Consider the following 15,427-nt stretch of genomic DNA (forward strand, 5'->3'; position numbering starts at 1 on the left):
GCTACCAGAGCTTATGCCTGACAAAAACAAGAAACGGAATCAGATGTCCAGATAGATCCTTAGAACTGAGGAGGGGCAGGAGGCTGGGGGGGGCGGGGTGAAGAAGGAAGAAACTGGTGGATTTCTAACAAGGAGAAACTGAACAGCTGCTCCAAACAGAACACGAGGGGGCTAGCCAGGTCTCTGTGCTGCTTCCAGCCCAGTATGCGGGACCCATGCAGATACCACCCAGGGTGGGTTGGGACCTCAGCTTGAGGCATACTATGTGAAAATCAGTGCCTCCCTCCCTCTCAGTCAGACATGCTCTGGCACTGATGAAATGAATGTAGGTTGACTTTAAAAAAAGAAAAATGATAAAAGGTTCAAGGGACAGGGCTGTCTCAACTCTTTTACAAACACTGAGTCAGCAAGGTGGCCACACCTGTAGGTGTGCTAGAACCCACTGGCTAGGATTGGAAGTTTATCACCTTTCACTGGCACCCCACAAAGTCCACGCCCTGTTCCTTAGCCTAGCAGACTCACCCCTGACTCTAAGTGTTTCTTTGGAAACAACCTTTCCCAGTGCCCAGCCACCAGAAAGAGCCTCTGGGCCCACATACTGCTCATTGCAGGGCTCTATGCAAACACCCCTGGCCAGAGACCTGCCCCTCCGCTTACACACCCCCGAAGATGGGCAGCTCATTCCCAGCAGTGCTACGTGGGGCCACAAGGATGCTGTAGAGCAGCCTGCAAACACCACCGGGGTCTCTCCAGCGTGCACTCTCCTATCTGTCCCAGAAGGGGCTATGAGTAGACAACCGCCCGGCAGCGCAGACCCCAGACTCACTTTTTAGAATCCTTTGCAAATTGCCCTCGAAGTCCAACGCCCACTGGTTGAGCGCGCAGGTGGCCACAGTCACCTTCCGGCCCATCCTGGCCTCCCTCAGTGGTACGGGGGAAAGGCCAGCACGGCGACCTGTTTGTATGTCCTCCAAGCCTGGAGACTGCCCCCGCGCCTGCCCTTCCGGGTGTCCAGTCCGGTAGGTCCCAGGAGAGGTGCGTCAGGCCCCGCCCCTCCACGCCCGGCCACACCCTACAATACCTTGCTGGATCCAAGGTCGCAGCGTCAGGCCCCGCACCCTCACGTCACGCCCCTACACACCCTGCAGGCCCTTGAACCGTAGCTTCAGACTCCTCCCCCTCCAGGCCTGCCCGGCAGGCCCGCGGAACAGTACATCAGGCCCCACTTCCCGCAAGCCCCGCCCCTCCCGGCAGGCCTGAGAGTTGCAGAGTCAGGATCCGCTCCACACCACCCCGCCCCGCCCGGCAGGCCCATGAAACTCTACGTCAGGCCCCGCCTCCCACGAGCACCGCCTCGCCCGGCAGGCCTAGCGAGTTGCAGAGTCAGGCTCCGCCCCACGTCATCTCGCCCGGCCGGCCGGCTTCTGGAACTGGGCGTCAGGCCCCGCCCCCTGTACGCGTTGCCCGGCAAATCCGCGAAGCCGCAGCGTCCCCCGGCTCTCGCCCCGCCTACCCAATGAGTCCCGGTCGCGCCTGCGCACGGACACGAGAGTCGAGGTTCGCTAACCCGGTGGGACTTGCCCACCGGCACCACCGGCGTCATGTAGTCTGACACAAGGAAACGGAACAATAACATAATTATCTAGACTGTTATCCCTACTGAGGAGAAGCGCCAGGGTTGAAAGTGCGGGGCTGCTATCCAAAGCCACCAGCCGAACTGAAGAACGATTTCACTTTATTGTGCAGAGAGGATTGTTGTTAGGTGAGATCAAGCGGATCCTGACTTAACGACCCCCATCTCATACAACAGAACAAGACACTGCCATTGTACCGATCCATCTCATTAAGGGTTTTCCTCTTTATCACTGACTCTCTACTTTGCCAAGCATGATGTCCTTTTCCAGGGACTCGTCCTTCCTGATAACTTGTCCAAAGTATGTGAGTGGAAGTCTGGCCACCCTGGCTTCTAAGGAGCACTCTGGCTGCACTTCTTCCAACACAGATTGGTTTGTTCTTCTGGCACTTTTCATACTCTCCTCCAACTCCAGAACTCAAACGCATCACTACTTCTACTGTGTTCCTTACTCGTTTCTCACAGTTCATCACATTCTCTTGATGTGCAGTGTTGTATTTGTCATGAGTCCTGGTGAGATGCTGTAGGATAAGCTCTGGACTGCTTACCACAAGGTTGACAGTTCAAACCCACCAGCCACTCCCAGAAACCCTATACGGGGTCACTATAGGTCGGCAGTCAACAACATCTTTATCATACATCTGCCTGCTTTCCCTTTTCAAACAACTGTTTCAGTTTGTATTGTTGTTGTTGTTAGGTGCCATTGAGTCAGCACTGACCCATAGCGACCCTGTGCACAACAGAACGAAACACTGCCCGGTCCTGGGCCAACCTCACAATTGTTGCCACACTTGAGCCCATTGATGCTGCCACTTTGCAAATCCATCTCATTGGGGATCTTTTTCTCTGACCCTCCACTTTACCAAACAGGATATCTCTCTCCAGTGACTGGTCCCCCCTGACAATATGTCTGAAGTTTGAGAGATGAAGTTCGGCCATCCTGGCCTCCAAAGAGCACTCTGGCTGCACTTCTTCCAACACAGATCTGTTGGTTCTTTTGGAAGTCCAAGGCACTTTCAATATTCTCCTGCAACACCATAATTCAAATGCATCAGTTCTTAACATAACTATTCCTCCCTTTTTTTTTTGGAGTAACACCTGTTCCTAACAAGCCATCAGAAACTCCAGCAAAGCATAAAAATGTCACATGTTGTCATGGATTGGGTTGTGTTCTCTCAAAATCCCAAAACCGAAAAAGCCTGTGGTTCTAATCCTATTTAGGAATGGACATCAAGAGATTAAACAAGTTTGTTAAGAAGCAGAGGTGTGAGAAGAGAGACCACCAGGATTCAAAGCTCAGAGCCAACAGAGCTCTAAAGCCCTCAATCTGATGTCAGACGGCTAGCCTCCTAAACTGTGAAAAAATAAATTTCTGTTTGTGAACACCACCCCCTTGTCGCATTTTTGTGATCGCAGCACTGGAGAATTAACCATAGTGGCACACTGGTAAAGTCGGTGGGAAAGGTGTGTGGTTGGAACCTACTAGCTGCTCTGTGGGAGAAAGATGAGACAGTTGTTTCTACAAAGATTTGCAGTTTTGGAATCCCGTTCTACTTTGTCCCACAGGGTTGCTATGAGTGGAAATTGGCTCACAACAGTGGCTATATCACTAAACTGCACGTGTTCATTTCATCCTCAGATCAGCCCTTGGAGGTCGTTTTATCCCCCAGAAATCCTCATGGTTGTCTTTCTTCAGTCCTTCAGATGGCTTCTCATGGATCTTGGACCACAAATGTAGCCGGGCAGGGAAGGTCCTCGAACGTGTGTGTGTGTGTAACAGATCATAGGATGTTACAGTGTGATGAATTATTTCCTGTGTCCTTTCTAGCACACGGCAGTGTTTGTCACCAAGTGACTGGGCTGTTGGCCTTGTTAAGTGCTGTCAAGTTGGTTCCGACTCATCGCAACCCTGTACAGTGTTTCCAAGGAGCGGTTTCCGGGATGAATTTGAACCTCCAATCTTGCAGTTAGCCGTGTAGCATAACACCAGGATTGGACATTGTTGTTAAGTGCCGTCAAGTGAGTTCTGACTCATAGCAACCCTGTGTATGGTTTCCGAGGAACAGTTGGTAGGTTTGAACTGCTGACCTTGTGTTTGCAGTCCAGTAGATAGGACTACGCCAGTGTGAGGTACATGTGGCCCACCAAGGAGACTGGGGAACTTGCTAATAATATAAGTAAGGTACATGACCCCCTTGTGGGATGGGACCATGCAAATAAGCTATTTAGAACTCTAAGTGGGGATTGGATCCTGGTGCGGTGTTATAGGATCAGCATGGACTGCTAACTGTGAGGTTGCTGATTCAAACCTATCAGTGATTCCCTGGAAACCCTATACAGGGTTGCTATGAGTCAGAACTGACTTGATGTTACTTAACAACAGCATGTGTATACAAAACATTGCACCATTATAATGGCTCCGTAAGTAAAACAAAATCCATTGATCCTGACCTGGGCTATAAAAAGTCAAATGAAATAAGGAAGTGAGCGTTCTTTCTAGAAGAATGCCTGCTAATCATTATAAGGGAATGCCAACGTTAGGAAATCACTACATTGTAACAAGCACTCGGGCAGTCAGCCAATCATCAGTGTTTTCAGTGCCAGACCACTGGGTGAACGCTGGATTGGGAACATAATCCTGTGTTGTTGTTCGATGCCACCTAGTTGGTTCTGACTCACAGTGGCCCTCAGGTACAACAAAACGAAACCCTGCCTGGTCCTGGTCATTCTTCCAATCTTACCTGCGTTTGAGCTCACGGTTGCAGCCCAGGTGTATGTTCATCATCCTTACAGTCTCCGAGTATTACTCCACAGGTTGTTTACACAATCTCAGAGGAAATGGAGAAACCTGGCAGGAACTGTCTACGCCCTAGGATCAAATTTATCAACGATGGGACAATGGCATTTGTATAAACAGATGATAGCATCTCTGTCCCATGCCCTCGTCTATCAGTGTGTCCTGCTGTAGTAGCTTGCATGTTTCTGTGATGCCGGAAGCTATGCAGCTGGCATTTCAAATACCAGCAGGGTCACCAATGCTGGGCAAGTTTCAGTGGAACATTCAGACTAAAACTAGGGTGAAAGATCAGGTGACCTTCTTTCAACTATTAGCCAGTGTATTAAAATGGTGCAGAGATGCTGTCTCACATCAGCATACTCCACAAGGGGGAAGAAAGAGATGCCAAATCAGTTACAATCCAAGGCTGGGTCCTACAGCGGACAAGTCTCCGCTTCCAGTCTTTTCACCTGGTCCGACACCATCTACCATTCCCACGGCTCTCTCTGGATTCTAGAATTTAGTACAGTAGTCACACGACATTCTCAGATGACAACCTCAGGGATGGGGTTACTAAGGAAGTTCCAGGTTACAATTTACGACCAGGAATGATTGATTTCAGACTCAGTTCTGTCAGGACAGCCGCTTCTCAAGCCTTACGGACAGACAAGCCTCTCTCTGGCCCTCAGCTTCTCGGCTCTGACAAGTGTCACAAAGCGTGCAGTACTGCTAGTAAGCCTTGTCTAAAGGCTTTCAATTGTCTGCTTGCTCCATGGATTAGATGTTCTGCCAAGTGTTCTGAGGCACCCCAGTCTCCCAGGAAGACTCCAACCTGAAGGCACTTGGCTCTTATGTTAGACGGTAGTTCAAGAAAATGCACTCGGAGGCTCAGAGACCTTAATGACAAGCCTTTATTCAGCGGATCCGCGAAGAGAGACGCACTTACGCCTAAGTGCCAACAAGGGTCTGTCTCTCTCCCTCCCTCTCCCCAGAGGTTTTTTTAAGGAAAAATATGTTCCAGGTGGCCAGTGAACTCCCGGAGATATCTCTTGTTTGCTATTTACACCTTCTCTGTGATGTACTTTGATCTCCCCCATAACTTCACTTAATTTATTCTTCCCAGGACAAGAAGGAAGATGAGGGTCGGTTATCGGAACCGAGATAAACATATAGGCAGTACATTTATCTATTCCTCTAGCTGTCACAAGGCACTAGAGGCTATAGTAAATCATGATTACATTACAACAATTCATGTCAGGGTTGAGTTACATCAAAGCTACTACGTGAGCTAAGCCTTGGAGAGTCTACATCAAAAGCAAGCTGAAGATAATACATTGATTAATAGTTAGCAGGTGTTAGATGTTAGACATGAACTCCACAGTCCTTCACTTGCCAATCTCCTGGTTCTGCTGCTGCCACGTTTCTGTCACCATGTCTGCTGTCATGGTTCACTTTGTCTCTGGGGTCTAGGAGGTTCTCAGCACAGGGACCTCAGATCCATCCAAAAGATGTGAGCTTTCGTTCTGCTGTGCATAAAGTCGCTATGAGTCGGTACCAACTCGATGGCACCTAACAACTCTTCTTCCTGTCTCTGCGATGGCTCATTTAAAACCCGACCAATCCCCTCATTAGAGTCTCATACACCTTATTTGCATGGGCATGACGCTGTAGGATCAGTGCTGGACTGAGAACCACAAGGTCAGCAGTTCAAATCCACAGTTAGGATCCCATAACTTGACTTCTGCAGGTCTGGCAAGACCCACTCGAGGTTGGCACAAACAGCACACAGACGATAATCAGCAAGTAGCAAGCCAGGTTTATTAGCTAATGAAAGCATCCTTCTCTGAAGAGGAGAAGTGACATCTCTTCCTTGAGTGAGCGAGCAGCTGGCTTCTGTTCCTTCTTCTCCCTTATAGAGTTTTGTCTCCTTTCCCTCAGGTTGAAGTTGGGCTGGTGGCAGAGTCTAGGAAGCACACATTCTTTATTTACACCTTTTTAGAGGTCTAGCCCGATTAAGTCTCGGAGTCCTGGTGTTGGCGCTGTGGGTTAATACGCCAGACTACAAAGCCGTTTGAACTGCAAGGTCGGTGGTTCAAGCTCACCAGCTGCTCCTTAGAAACCCTATACAGGGTAGCTATGGTTTGGAACTAACTCGATGGCTCTTAACAACAGCCCGCCTTAGAATAAGCTCTCAACCACAGGGTCGGTTTGAACCGAAAGGTCAGTGGTTCAAACTCACCTGTCGCTCCTCGGAAACCCTACACAAGGTTGGCACTTAACAACCACAGTGGTCTGGCACTGCTGTTTCTCAGATGTGCTTGGCTCAGTTTTCTGGAACTGTTGATTCAAGTGCCAGACTCTTAGGGTCCTATTCTGTCCCTAAGACCCTTCAGCGCCCCTCAGAAACCTTATATAGGGTCCACTTGATGGCACCTAACAACAACAACTCCGTGGGAGAAAGATGAGACTTTCTGCTCCAGTAAAGACCCTGCTCTCAGGAGGGTTCCCTCTTGGAGGAGGGCCTTGAGTTTGAACTCGCAGCGCAATGGGCTGAGGGATATGTTGAAACACGCTGGTGACGATGAGCGTGAGGATGACCCAGGACCGGGAATATTTTGTTCTGTTGCACGTGGTATGTTTATAGGTTTGACGTTTATTTGTAGAAAATCAAAGGCCAGGACAGAGGCGGCGCGGACCCCTGTCCCCCCACCCGGTCAGAAGGCCTGCTACCCCGGAGGCGGAACCCTCCGCCGTCAATCTCACGCGGCGGCGGCGCCGATTGGTGTGCGCGGTGGCCCGGCGTCGGCCCAGGGGGTGGGTCGAGGTGCTTGCACCAATCGTGGGACGCCGGGACGTGATCCCGGAAGATCCCCGACTCCGATTAGTCGTCCATCGCATACGTCCTCCTGGGGGCGGTGCCGGCGGGGCGGTGCCTGGTGGTGGCTGAGTGGGTCGGGTCGTTAGGGCGGGGGAGGATGCAGAGCGGACCGGGTGCCCAGGTGAGCGTGGCACGTGCGCGCAGGGGAGCTGGGGGCCCGCCCGCACAGGTGAGGAGGGGCTGTGCTCGGGTGAACCGGGTGCGTGCGTTCACGGGGCAGCACAGGTGATGGGAAGCTGGGGCTCAGGTGGGGAGGGGGTGTCTACTCGAGTTCGTGGGGACGTGTGCAGGGTGTTCAGGTTAGTGGGGGCGCGTGAGTGCAGGTGAACCGAGGGCTGGGGCTGCTGCGCTCCTCCCGGGTGCTCCTCCGCACGGGCAGGCTGGACTTTGATTTCTGGGGCTGGGCAGCAGGACGGCGGAAGGGAGCGGCCAAGGTGGATTTTCTAGGGACATCCATGGTAGCACCTGTGTCACCAGACTGCCAGAGCCCCTCAAAGCCAAGGAAATCCTAGAACAAGTATTTTACGTCTCTTCTGGAAAATTACGATTTTACTAAAATGTCTGGTTTTGAAGGGTAGGTTTCCAACAGAAGTCAAAGAAAAAAAAAAAGCTGAAAATTGTTCTTCCCAACAGTCGTATGTGAAACCCCTGGTCCGTGTCCAGAGCGGCGGGCCCTCTTGGTACTTTAGCAGGATTCCCAGGAAGATATCAGGTTGGGCATGATGCCCATTTTACAGATCAGAAGACTGAGGCTCTGCAGGGCTAGTCATGTATTGTAGGCTTTGTTGTTGCTAAGTACCTTCGAGTGTGTACCGACTCACAACGACCCTGTATAGGGTTTCCTAGGAGCAGCTGGCAAGCTTAAATCGCAGACTTTGCAGTTCAAATGACTTTGCAGTCCAGCCCACAGTGCCACACCAGGACTTACGCTTTGTTGTTGTAGTCACTTCCGACCCATAGCGACCCTATATAGGGTTTCCAAGGAGCAGCTGGTGAGCTTGAACCACTGACCTTGCAGTTCAAACGACTTTGCAGTCTTGACGTATTAGCCCACAGCGCCACACCAGGACTTAGGCTTAGGAAGTGGCAAAGCCAGGGTCCTAACCCACAGTCACTATGTCACATTGCTTTGGGGAGAACAGCCCAACCCACAAAGCCTATATTTGGGGGACTGAGAGCCCAGAAGCCTTGACCCTAACAGATCAGCCTGTTTAGTGTTCATGGTTTCTACTTCCCACACTCTGTACCAGCCCTGAGTTTTTGGTTTCCTTTTCATCCCATCTGGGCGTCACTATTTTCTCAGTCCCTGCCACTCCACCTTGTTGTTTTTAGGTGTGTCAAATCCTTTCGGCCTCCTTGGTGGTGGTGGTAGTGTGACATTGAGTCCGGTTCCTGCGCATAGCAACCCTGCATAGCGTTTCCAAACTGTAAACCTTTATGGGAACAGAAAGCTTCCTCTTTTCTCTCACAGAGCAGCTGGTGGATTCAAACTACCAATGAGTCTTTTCCAGCTCCTTAGATGAATGAGTTTCCAAAACAGATTTCTCTCTGGTCCAGTAATATTCCCATGTATATAACATCCGAGTGACTGAGAGATTAGCAGTTCATACCCACCCTGAGGCACCTCAGTAGAAAGGCCTGGTGAACTTCTAGAAGTGTCTGGACTTTGACAACCCAGTCAGCTGCCTGGACTGGTTTTCCTGGTCCATGGGTGGGGGTGGGGGGGGCCTATGGTGTGAGTCAGTGCTAGTTCTTGTTATATTTCACACAAGAGGTTCACAGCGAGTCCACCTCATGCACATCCAACCCCTGTGTCAGCCAAGACCTGTGGGTTGCTATGAGGGTACAGACTATCAGGGATTAGGAAGAAAGGCCTGGTGATCAAATTATGAAAATCAGCTAGAAAAACCTGGTAGATTACAGTGATCCAATCTGAAACTGATTATGAGCATGGTGCAGGGTCAGGCAGTGTTTTGTTTTATTGTTTGTGGGATCGTTGACGACATCTACCAGGCACTGTGTTAGGGTGTGTCCCCCTCCTGGGCTTCGCCTTGCTTTTGGGCCCCCGAACTCAGAGCTTGCACTCAGAGCTTGCACGTGTCTGGGTCCCAGCGTTGACCTTGACTGAAGGCTGTCAGAGTTTGGCGTGCCTTCCGGGCTCTGAGCATCTCCTTTGTTCAGCGCCCCCTCAGGACATTGTTGGGCAACAGAAGAATCAAGCGAGAGTCTACACAAGTTTCAAGAGGTCAGTGCCAAAGGAAGCCTTCTGTTTTGCTGAGAATGCACCTCACAGGGACTAGAGGGAAGCCTGTCTCCCCAGCTGCTGTACCATCTCTCATAGCAGCTGCGGTGGATCAGTCCTAACCCACAAAAAGAAAATCTTGACCATCAAGTCATTGGTTTCCCAGGCTCGCATCTTTATGGAAAGCAGGCTTCCGTACCTTTTTCCTGTGGAGCAGTTGCTGGGTTTGACCCACTGACCTTTCAGTGAGGAGCCGAATGCTTAACCACTGCATCACCAGGATTTCTTCTACATGGGTCAACCGAAAGCCCGACTCCAGTGCATTGATTCGAACATACAGCAGACCGTCTAGGACAGAGCAGAACTTCCCCTATGGGATTTCTGAGGCTGGAAACTTGTACAGAAGCCGACTCCCTCAGAGCTACTGGGGGACCCAAACCTCAGACCTTTCGGTTTCCAGCTCAGTGCCTGACACCTACTGTGTTACCAGGGCTTTTGAGTCCTAGAGGTAGGATACAATTCACCAAGAACATTGCACACCGCGACTTCCAGCCGTCTGCTGCCTAGGGTGGAACTCGCTCACTCACGGCCAAGTTCATTGGCACAGTAGGGTTGCTCTCCTGAGGTGTGAACTCTTTTATGAGATCAAAATACTCATTTGGCTTTATTGTCATACCTAAAAGATACTGTTTCTCCTCATGGCCCATCTTGTGCCTGGCTTGCCACACCAGGTTCTGAGTTGGTTTGTGTCCTGGCCCTTTTCCAGGTGTTACATAATTGGAAGGTGATGTTGGTGTTAGGAATTATCTCCAAGATTCTTATCTATAACCTGGAGCAATGGAGAGAGTCATTTCCCTTTTGGTAACTTTCTGTATGGGAAATGACGTGCAGGGAACAACTTAATCTGGTCCTTTTAGCTATGGTTGTGCAGGCTGGAAGCAAAGAGGATTTGAAGCACTTACTCATGAGACTCAAAGAGTACAGCCCGCGGTATGGGTGACATTTCAACATAAAGGAAACAGAAATCCTCACAGTTGGACCAATAAGTAACATTATGGTAAATGGAGAAAAGATTGAAGTTGTCAAAGACTTCGTTTTGCTTGGATCCATGATCCATAATCGGTGCTCATTGAAGCAACACTTAAGAAATCAGAATGACATATTGCTCGGGGCAGATCTACTACACAAGGACTTCTTTAATGTGTTTAAGGACAAAAGTGTCACTTTAAGGACTAAGGTGCTATGGTTTTTTCAATAGCCTCATATACATGTGAAAGTTAGACAATGAAGAAAGAAGACCATAGAAGAATCTATACATTTGAATTATGTCTTGGAAGAAGTACAGCTAGAATGCTCCTTACAAGTACTGATGGTAAAACTTGGTCTCTCATCATTTGGGCATGTTCTCAGGAGAAACTGTGTCCCTGGAGAAGGACATTATGCTTGGTAAAGTGGAGGGTCAGTGAAAAAGAGGAAGACTCCCAAGGAGGAGGATTGACACATTGGCAGGGACAATGGGCTGAAACCTAGCAATTGCTGTGAGGATGACGCAGGGGCTGGGCAGTGTTTTGTTCTGTTGTACATGGGTTCACTATGAGCTGGAACCAATTTGACAGGTGTGTGGTGATGTGGGATACTGCACTGGACCGTAAGGTTGGTTTGAACTGCAAGGTCAGCAGTTCGAACTCACAAGCTACTCCTTGGAAAGCCTATACAGTATCATTATGGGTTGGGACCAATTCGATGGTACTTCCGACAACAACAATGAGCTATATTCTTTGTGATTTCCACACAGTTGAGTGGAATTATGCAAATAAGGTGTATGTGACCCACCAAGGGGATTGGGTAGTTTGTGGATTATGTAAATAAAGTGTGTGGAATCCTTGTAGGGGATTGGTCAATTTAACCATACGCTAAACTTAAAAAGAGAAGCCAATCCCAGAGCAGACAGGGGACCTCGTTACCATTAAGAAAGAAGAGCTGGGAATGGAACACGTCCTTTGACTGGAGGTTCCTCCCTGTGCTTCGAGCCCCTTAGGCCCAAGAGACAACAGAGACAGAGCTCTGAGGGTAGCCATGGTGGCAGCGGAAATAGAAGAATCATACAAAACTTCCCAACAGTGCTCAAGCAGGCCCGAGGCCAGACTGACAGGCCGTTCTGATCCTAAACTGTAACCTTGTAATCTGTTGCTTCCTTAACAAACCCTGTCATTGTGAGTAATGTGAGTTCTGTGTGGCCAGTGCAGTGGATTCTGGAGTTTACCAACTGCTATGCAGGACAAAGCTGAGGCAGTCTGTTTTTGTACAGATGAGAAACGCAGGGCGCTTTGGCTGAGTCCTTCAGGGCCTCTTGGCATCCGAATCAACTTGCCAACAGTGGGTTTAGCTGACACACCCTCTTCAGTGGTTGGGGTTGTAGAGAGGAGTGGCTTTCCCCACAAAGAACCTATTCTGGACACGACTTTGTCTGTCACAGGCGCCCCATCAGCCTCTGAGAACTATAATTGAGCGTGATGTAGCCATATTTCACACCCCCCTGTGAAAATGCCCTTCAGCAATTACGTATGTATTAAAAACTAATGTCAATTTTTATTGAAGTAATTTATGCTCATGGTGAAAAAACAAACAAATCAGAGTATTATAAAAGCTCATACCAAAGCTGGTGCAGTTGGATAAGCACTAGATTGCCAACCACAAGGTCAGTGGTTCAAACCTACCAGCTGCTCCTTGGAAACCCTATACAGGGCTGCTATGAGTCAGAACTGACTTGCTGGCACTTAACAACAACAACATCCCCAGTATCAGAGCCCTAGTGTGGCACTGTAGGATTAGCTCTGGACTGCCAACTACAAGGCCAGCAGTTCAAACCCACCTTATGCTCCTTGGTAACTGTTTACAGGGTTGTTATGAGATGGAACCGACTAGATGGCATACCTCTTCCAAGGTTTGGCTTCCCAGAGGGAAACGCCTTTCATTCTCTTGTCTACATTGTGGTGGTTTTTACAGGCTTGTTTTTAAATAGGAGTCCTGGTGTGGTGCTGTGGGATAAAGCATTGGACTGCAAGGTCAGTTTGAACCACAAGGTCAGTGGTTCAAACTCACCAGCTGCCCCTTGGAAATCCTATACAGGATTGCTATGAGTTGTAACTGACTCAGCGCCACTTAACAGCATTTCTAAATAAGTTACCACCTTATCTCTACAAATTCCCTTCCATATAGCCAAGAATTCGTTCTCAGGGTTAGCACAGAGCTGCTGTTACTATCTGCTGGGCCAAATAATGATTCTGGTGTTTGGTTTGGTCTGATTTTACCTGTTGCACAGTAAAACCCGTGAAAGCAGAAACCCATCAGAGAGGAAACCTCCGGTATCTTCCAGCAAAACCAACAATAGGGAAGTGCATCTCGTCAAAGACGGAAAACTTGTGAATCCTGGAAGAAGGAAGCTGTGAGTTTGTTTCTCCTGTTTTTGAAGTCTCTGCTCCCGTTCTTCGTTTTTGTCCCCCCCATTCCCCGCAGTGCTCCAACAGAGCTGACAGCATTGTTGATCACTTCTGTCCACTCATCCCTTCACCATTGGTGCTGTGTTGACGTCCTCTTACCTTCCCCTGGGGGTGTCCTCGGCAGCTTTCAGGGGTCCCCTTCCTCCCGGATGCTGAGTCTTCCTTGCTGAGTAATAGCAAACCTGAGAACCACGTTCTCCTTTGGAAAGAGATTCCCTCAGAATGTTTTAAAGTTTTCCCTCGTGGTCTTCCTGAAATCCGCTTCATTCTCAGTCTTGACGTTCCTTCCTGAAATCTCTCCAGACCATCATTTGGACCTCTGACATTGGAAAGCCTCATGAGCAATGGATGTATTCTGGAAGTATCCTTCCCCCCAACCCCTTCTCCCCCAGTTAGAGCAGCTTGGAGGGGAGCCCACTGAGTGCTAAGCGACCATTCCCAGGTTTGAACCCACCAGCTGCTACAATGGAGGAAGATGTGTAGCCTCAGGAACCCAGTGGGGCGGTTCTGTTCTGCCCTGTGGGGGTCTCTGTGAGTTGGAGTTCACTCAACAGCAGTGGGGATTTGGGTTGTGTAATGAGAAGGCGCTCTGGTGGCTCGATGGGTTAAGCGATGGGCTCCTAGTCAGAGGATGATGGTTCAAGCCCACCAGTCGCTACCTAGGAAAAAGATGTGGCGATTTCCTTCTGAAAACATGTACAGCCCTAGAAACGCTTCGGGGGCATTCCGCCCCTGTCCTCTAGGGTCTCTGTGAAGTGGAAGTGACTCCATGGCAGGAGGTTTGGGGATTTTTAGAGCTTTGTAAGGGAGCCCAGTGGCTCTGTATGATGAGTGCTAGACTTTATACCACAAGGTGGGCAGTTCGAGCTCCCCAGCCGCTCCCTGGGAAAAAGGTGAAGCTTTCTACTTCCACAAAGAGTCACAGCCTCGGAAACCCTATCAGAGTTATTGTAAGTTCGAGCACACTTCACAGCACTTAAGGACAGAGAGCAGTTTTAGGGATGTGGAGAAACTCCACTTCTCTCATTCTCGGCCGGGATATTTACAGAACGTCTTTGATGTCCCGGGTGCTGAAAATAGAGGGGTGGACCAGACTGGATTTCTGCCTCTGAGCTTAGACTCACTGCACATGGGGAGAGACAGACACTGGAAGTTCAAACAAATGCGTCTTTCCAGGTGGTGGCCAGGGTCCCCTAGAAAGCAGGGCAGCAGGTCGAGTACATAGGTCTGGGACGGGCTACATCCACTTCCGATTGGCTGGTGAGGTCGTTGGGTCTCCCGGAGGAGGGGACACTTGTGAAGAGTCCTGGAGGCAGGAGCCAGGAGCTCAGGATGAATGGGATTAGCCATGCTCTGGTAGCACAGAGGTTAAGCACTCGCTGCTAACAGAAAGGTCACTAGTTCGAGGCCACCAGCCACTCTTCAGGGAGAAAGATGGGATGATGGTATACTTTCATAAAGATGCCAACCTTGGAAATCCCGTGGGGCAGCTCTGTGCCTGCTAGGGTCCCATGAGTCCAGATTGTGCAGTGGTTGGTGGGTGGGGGGCGAGCGCTGGAACCCGAGAGGAACGTCCCTCCACATGTGGGTGAAGAAGGGCTTGAGCAGAATTGGGAAGTGGACACAGGAGACCATTGCTGCCCTCTGGGTGCGGGGATCACGTGTCTGCCTAAACTCAGAAGGGGTGTGGAGGGGCTGAGTCTGCAGACCCTCAGCAGGGTGCTGTGTGTTCATCTCAGGCCCCATCTGTTAGTCTGTGTCTCCTTCTTCCAGGGCCCAATGGCTGCAAACGCCCAGCCCAACGCTCCCAAAACCAAGATCCCGGGCCACGTCACCAACGGTCAGCCTGCGTCTCAAGGGCAGTGGGGGCGTGCCTGGTAAGGACCCTAACCCGTCTTCCTAACTCCAAAATAACATAGGTCGTCCGAGTACCACGAGGCTTCAAAAAGTTAGCGGAACATTAGCATTTCATTCCATTTTCCCACAAATTTTTGAAGCCCTCTTATACATGATTTCTAGCTTTTGCAATTTTAATGGACCAGTTTAAAACAAAATTTTTTTTTAATTCTCAAGACTAACAAAAGATGACCTATTTCCTATTTTATAAAATAAGTGATTTTAAAAGAGAAGAAGAAACCAGGAACATGTATTGCCAAATAAGACAGAAAGGGTAGGATCACAAAATGAGGGATAGTTGGGTCTTTCCATGCCCATGGGTGACTCAAAGGGTTAAGATTCTTGACTGTTAACCGGTCTATCCAGAAGTGCCTCAGAAGAAAAGCCTGGTGATTTGCCTGAAAAAAATGTAGCCACTGGGACCCCTGTGGGCACAGTTCTACTCTGACACACATGGAGTGGGATCTACTTATGAAAAATCACCCACTGAGAACCCTGTGGG

The 15,427-nt window shown here is 49.7% G+C and overlaps 2 protein-coding genes across 2 annotated transcripts in view; one reads left to right on the plus strand and one right to left on the minus strand.

The window, feature by feature from the left end:
• The window catches only part of NADSYN1 (NAD synthetase 1), a 43,977-nt gene extending 43,066 nt beyond the window's left edge, over nucleotides 1-911 (minus strand). The window contains exon 1 of the mRNA XM_006860815.1: nucleotides 827-911. Within this exon, the coding sequence (XP_006860877.1) occupies nucleotides 827-911 (85 nt within the window). The remainder of the gene's footprint in view (nucleotides 1-826) is intronic.
• A 13,895-nt stretch (nucleotides 912-14,806) lies between these two features.
• DHCR7 (7-dehydrocholesterol reductase) overlaps nucleotides 14,807-15,427 on the plus strand; it is a 16,682-nt gene continuing 16,061 nt past the window's right edge. The window contains exon 1 of the mRNA XM_006860816.1: nucleotides 14,807-14,906. Coding sequence (XP_006860878.1) covers nucleotides 14,809-14,906 — 98 coding nt within the window. The 5' untranslated portion in view covers nucleotides 14,807-14,808. The remainder of the gene's footprint in view (nucleotides 14,907-15,427) is intronic.

This window comes from Chrysochloris asiatica, unplaced genomic scaffold (assembly GCF_000296735.1).
Source record: "Chrysochloris asiatica unplaced genomic scaffold, ChrAsi1.0 scaffold00040, whole genome shotgun sequence".
Classification (NCBI taxonomy): Eukaryota; Metazoa; Chordata; class Mammalia; order Afrosoricida; family Chrysochloridae; genus Chrysochloris; species Chrysochloris asiatica.